Source organism: Rhinopithecus bieti, unplaced genomic scaffold (genome assembly GCF_001698545.2).
Source record: "Rhinopithecus bieti isolate Rb0 unplaced genomic scaffold, ASM169854v2 scaffold_42565, whole genome shotgun sequence".
Lineage (NCBI taxonomy): Eukaryota > Metazoa > Chordata > Mammalia > Primates > Cercopithecidae > Rhinopithecus > Rhinopithecus bieti.
Window position 1 is genome coordinate 944,856 of NW_016818029.1, and position 6,326 is coordinate 951,181.

The window sequence follows — 6,326 nt, forward strand, 5'->3', positions numbered from 1 at the left end:
ATATAAGGAGTAAGGAAAGGATCCAGTTTCAGCTTTCTACTTATGGCTAGCCAATTTTCCCAGCACCATTTATTAAATAGGGAATCCTTTCCCCATTTCTTGTTTCTCTCAGGTTTGTCAAAGATCAGATGGCTGTAGATGTGTGGTATTATTTCTGAGGACTCTGTTCTGTTCCATTGGTCTATATCTCTGTTTTGGTACCAGTACCATGCTGTTTTGGTTACTGTATTGGCTGTTATTTCTTTAATTTTTTTTTTTTTTTTTGCCCCTTTCTCTTTTCTCCTTATGGTATTTTTATTATGTATGTATGTTAGTATACTTGATGTTACAGGTTTCTGAGGCTGTGTTATGTGTTTCATTTTTTTTGTTCCTCAGATTGTATAATCTCTATTGACCTATCTTCAGCTTCACTGATTTTTCTTATGCCTGCTCAAATTTGCTGTTGAGTCTCTCTGGTGAATTTTTTCTTCAGTTATTATACATTTTGACTCTAGAATTGCTGTTTGGTGAGACATTGTTTTCATGCTTTTAGACATGCGTTTTCATGTTGAAAGAAATGGTTTGCTTTAGGTCTTTGAACTTTTTAATTTTTTTAGAGATAAGGTCTTGCTCTATTACCCAGGCTAGAGTGCAGTGGCATGATCATAGCTCACTGTAACCTTGAACTGGATTCAAGCAGTCCTCCCACCTCAGACTCTTGAGTAGCTGGGACTACAGGCACGTACCACCATACCTGGCTAATTTTTCTGTTTTTATTTTGTAGAAATGGGGTCTTGCTATGTTTCCCAGGCTGGTGTCAGATTCCTGGCCTCAAGAGATCCCTCCCACTTCAGCCTCCTAAAGTGCTGGGATTACAAGTGTGAGCCACCATGCCCAGCCCCTTTGAACATATTGAAAATAACTGACTTAAATTCTTTTTCTACTGTGAAGCATCTGTACTTTCTTGGGGACAGTTGACATTGATTCTGTGTATAGACCATACTTTCTCATTTTTTTGCATGTCTTGTACTTTTTTTCTTGAAAATTTGACATTTTAAATAATGTGGCAACTCTGGAAGTCAGATTCTCCTCCCTTCCAGGGTGGTTTGTTGTTGCTGATTTTTGTAATTAATTGTGTGTGTGTTAGTGACTTTTCTGAATTAATTCTGTGATGTCTATCCTTTATCATGTGTGGTCACTGAAGTCTGTACTTGGATAGCTTAGTGGTCAGCTAATGATTGTGCTGGAACAAATAAATTGCACATTCTTTGCTGAGAACTTCTGTATATTGAGACATTGCTTCAACATTCTAAGGCACTTGACAACTCTGCTTTAGCTTTCACTTCTGGCTTGTTTAAATACCTCAAGTTCAGGCAAAAGTGAGAGTTTAGGGCCTTCTCAGGTCTTTCTTGAGAATGTGCACAGCCCTGGTCATGCATACCAGCCCTGTGCCTGCTTATGGCCTTCTAGATTTCCAGAAATACATTGGAGCTTTTCAGAGCCATCACAGACATCTCATTCCCTAGCTCTTCTTTACAAGCCTTTTTGTTTTTTTTCCTCAGGCAGCCATGAAGTTAAAACACTTCCCTGTAAAATTGTTTTTGACAAACATTTACCCAAAGGAGGTTTTTTTGTACTTGGTGAGCTCAGAGGTTAAATACAGTCAGCCTTGCAAGTGGGGTCTTCTGGGGAACTTCAGTAGAATAACAGTTCCTTGGGAATGAATCTCTGAAAGAACTGTAACTCCATTCTGTTTTTCTCTGTTGACTGCCAGGCTTTACCTAGGATCCCAATGAGCTATTATTTTTATATTTATTTATTTATTTTATTTTTTTGAGATGGAGTCTCGCTTTGTTGCCAGGCTGGAGTGCAGTGGCGCTATCTCGGCTCACTGCAACCTCCGCCTCCTAGGTTCAAGCGATTCTCCTGCCTCAGCCTTCCAAGTAGCTAGGACTACAGGTGCACGCCACCACACCCAGCTACTTTTTGAATTTTTAGTAGCGATAGGATCTCACCATGTTGTCCAGGATGGTCTTGATTTCTTGACCTCGTGATCTGCCAGCCTCGGCCTCCCAAAGTGCTGGGGTCGTGAGCTACTGTGCCTGGCCACACGCTCTTATTTTTAAAGGCTACAGTATTGCTGGCGATGGGACTGAAGTACTGTTATTCAGCTGTTTATTCTTTTTATTCTTGAATAAGTGTTACCCAGATTTCTGCAAGCCTTTGATTTAATTCTCAGTGTTCTGTAACATTTGATTCTGACAAATAATTTATCTAGTTTTTTGTTGCTTTTACTGAGAAAGTTTTGAAAGTCCTTATTCTACCATGCTTTGTTGTGTTACACTCCTTCAGTTTTTAAAAATATACATCATAATATTTAAGTTACATCATACAGTTTTTAATAAAGTAGAATGAGAATGGCATGAGTTGAAGGCTGGATATATTTTTCTTACCTAGTTCCATCCTGACTTATAAATGCCTTATTCCCTGACTTAGATTCTGGAGAATTGAGGCTCAGGAACCACCCTGTCTGGGTTCAGATCCTAGCTCTACTACTTTTTAATTTTTTGACCTTGAGCAAGTTACTTAACTTTTCTGTGCTTCAGTTTCTTCATTTGTAAAATGGGAATAATGATAGTACCTCCCAGTAGAACTGTGAGGATTTAAAAAGTCAGTCTGTGCAATGTGCTTAGACCAATGCTTGGCACATAGTAAGCACTCAATAAAGGTTAGCCATTTTTCAGAAGTTATGATGTTGAAAATTGTAAGATAATTTGAATTTCCTAGTTTACATTTGACTATTTTTTAGACATTAAGGATTTGTTAACTTCCTAATGAATATAGATTAGAAAAGTTATATTAAAGAATCATAATAAATATGTTAGTATTTCTGTAGTTTGTGTCTAAGAAAATATATTTTTCTTATGTGCAGTGTTTAGCAGTAGCATTAAAAAATGAATGGAAATCCCAGATAAAGTATAACAAAGTTATTGTCTATTATTTATAATGTAATATTATCTGTTTATCATTTTTATTAGGTTAATAATAATGAAATGGTTGCATTACAACGAGATCCTAATAACCCTTATGATAAGAATGCAATTAAAGTAAACAATGTGAATGGAAATCAGGTTGGCCATTTAAAGAAAGATCTTGCAGGTGCTTTGGCCTATATCATGGACAACAAATTGGCACAAGTTGAAGGGTAATGTACTTTCAGAATTTAGTTTTAATAATTGTGAATTATAGTCATCTTTGAACTAGTTAGGCCTTCTTGTTAGAGCCTATAAAGGTATGCTAACGATTTTTATCACTGTACTTTTGATACGTGTTAAATAAAGTTTTAATTCTCCTTTTACATACTTCTACTACCCCAGCCATCAAACAATTGTCCTCTCATTTTCCTATGGAATTATTACCATGGAGAAAATAGACCTTGGTTCAAATATTAGGAAGTACATTCCATTTCTCCAAACCTTTTGGTAACTAGGTTTAGGAATTTGGAAGTGTTTGCTTGTTTATTTATTTATTTTGAGACAGAGTCTCACTCTGTCACCCAGGCTGTAGTGCAGTTGTGTGATCTCGGCTCACTGCAGCCTCTGCCTCCCGGGTTCAAGCAACTCTCCCTGCCCTAGCCTCCAGAGTAGCTACAGGTGCCCGCCACCATGCCCAGCTGATTTTTGTATTTTTTAGTAGCAACAGGGATTTGCCATGTTGGCCAGGCTGGTCTCGAACTCCTGACCTCAGGTGATCTGCCCCCCTCAGCCTCCCAAAATGCTGGGATTACAGGCGTGAGCCACCGTGCCTGGCCTGGAAGTGTTTGTTTATATCAGAGGTTATAAACTGGTATTCTGTGATATGATGTAGGTGAATTTCATTTTGCCCTGCAGTGTTTTAGACATTTTTTCGTTTAGTACTAATATTGAAATACCTTGCTAGTCTGTATTTTATACATATTAATTTATTTCCTTAAATACAAAAAACTTATTTTTCTCTCAACAAGTGGAAAATCTGGCAATGCAGGATGAGTTGTCACTTCCATATGACAACAGTTGACTGGAACTCTTCCTTTAGCTAGGGCATATGCTCTCCCAGTTTTATCACCTATTTCTTTCTTTTTTCTTTTTTTAAACTCTTTCTAGTCTTTCAGTTACCTTTTCTCTTTTAGGCATTTGTACTTGTGATCTCAATTTAAGTATCCAGAATATTTAGGATCTTGATATTCTAATTCTAATTTTTAGGATATTCATATCATCATCCTAGGTGAGTTTGGAAGATAAAATAAATGCTCAGTAATGTCTCACTTTGTTTTCTCCTTTTCAGTTTATCAGGTTTTCAGTTATTGAGAATAACTTAGTGAATCACAAGTTCTTGCATTCCCCATTTTCCAAGCAGAATGAGTTACTACCCTCAGTGGTTCCATTAGCTGAAGCTCTACCCTTTCATTTAACTTATTTTACTTATATTACAATCTTGTTTATAGGCCATCCTTGCATTTTTAAAAGTGCTTTATTCCATTTTCTCAATTTTTTCTGACACTCTGTTTCTAAAAATCACCCTTTTCTTCTGATTGTTTGTGATTCTATTCCTTGTCCTTTTTTGCTTTCAAGTCTGCCCAACTAGTTCCTTATTACTTTACTTCCATGTAAAATGTAAATGATACACTTAAAATATTGAACTACTTCTTAGTGGGGATAAAAAGTAATGCTTCTAATTTCCCTTTCTTTTTCTCCCAAATATAATAGGGTTGTTCCTTTTGGTGCAAACAATGCTTTTACCATGCCTCTGCATATGACTTTTTGGGGAAAAGAAGAAAATAGAAAAGCGGTTTCAGATCAGTTGAAGAAACATGGATTTAAATTGGGTCCTGCACCAAAAAGTAAGTTTAGGGTTTGACTTAATATTATTCTAATATTGTAAGATGCAGGGATTATGAAACATTTATTCTCTCTTGGAGTTTGTTGGCTAATTTGTGCTCAAGGCTCCAAAGTACAAGTTTTTTTCAGGAGTCTTTTGAGGAAGTCTCTGATTTTCCTTTTGCCTCTATTGAAATAGATTCACACATAAAATATACACGGTCAGAATAGTGAGGGGATATTAAACAAAAAAATTAAAGAAAAAGTATATATACAAGGAATTCTCATATATACCCTCCCCTAATTTTCTCTAATGGTAACATCGGAAACCCCTGACTTTAAACATTCTTTTTGATAAATTTTAGACAAAGAGAATCCTCTAATAGTGAACAAAAAGGAGTGCTTGGCAAGAGTTTGTTCAAATAATGTGGAATTACTTGTGTTTTTTGAGTGATTTAGTATTTAGCTTTTTAAAAACCTCTAAAATACAAGGCTTTTAATGCAGTTTGTTATTCACATTTTATGTATTTATTTGTGTATATATTTTGAGACAGAGTCTTGCTCTGTCACCTGGGCTGGAGTATAGTGGCCACGGTCAGTGGCTCGGTGCAACCTTGACCTGCTGTGCTCCAGTAATCCCTCCACCTGAGCTTCCCGAGTAGCTGGGTCTATGGGTGTGCACTATCATGGTCTGCTAATTTTTGTATTTTTTGTACAGACAGAATTTCACCGTGTTGCCCAGGCTAGTCTCGAACTTCTGGGCTCAAGCAAACCACCTGCCTTGGCCTCCCAAAGTGCTGGGGTTACAGGCGTGAGCCACAGCACCCAGCCCTGTTATGAACATTTTAAAAGCTACTTAATAAAAGATAAAAATCGATTTTATTTGATGGCTTTATTCTTTTTATTTTGTAAATTATAGCTTTAGGATTCAATTTGGAAAGTGGTTGGGGCTCTGGAAGAGCTGGACCAAGCTATAGTATGCCAGTGCATGCTGCAGTACAGATGACAACCGAACAGGTGTGCTTCTCTTTTATCTAAAAGTGAATATCAAATGTTGCGGGTTGTATTTAAAAGAACAGGATGAATATGTACGTGTGGGTATGTGTCATCTTCAAATATATTTATAATGAAACGTGTTATAGAATAGAATATGTATATATATGTTAACATTTTATATAAAAAGTTCTGATTAGGAATAAATCCATACGTGAACATTTGTACCTAACATGCAAAACACACACATTACTGTTTATGCATGGCATGATTTTGTATTTGAAATGTTTTAAATGTTCATGTAGTAATTTTTATTTATTTATTTATTTATTTATTTTTATTATACTTTAAGTTCTAGGGTACATGTGCATAACGTGCAGGTTTGTTACATATGTATATTTGTGCCATGTTGGTGTGCTGCATCCATCAACTCGTCAGCACCCATCAATTCATCATTTATATCATGTATAACTCCCCAATGCAATCCCTCCCCCCGNC

The 6,326-nt window shown here is 36.5% G+C and overlaps 1 protein-coding gene across 2 annotated transcripts in view; it reads left to right on the forward strand.

The window, feature by feature from the left end:
- Positions 1-6,326, forward strand: part of HLTF (helicase like transcription factor) — a 53,482-nt gene that overhangs the window by 8,148 nt on the left and 39,008 nt on the right. For both annotated transcript variants that reach the window (XM_017856558.1, XM_017856559.1), the window contains exons 3-5: positions 3,018-3,184; positions 4,725-4,858; positions 5,755-5,852. In XM_017856558.1, the coding sequence (XP_017712047.1) occupies positions 3,018-3,184; positions 4,725-4,858; positions 5,755-5,852 (399 nt within the window). The remainder of the gene's footprint in view (positions 1-3,017; positions 3,185-4,724; positions 4,859-5,754; positions 5,853-6,326) is intronic.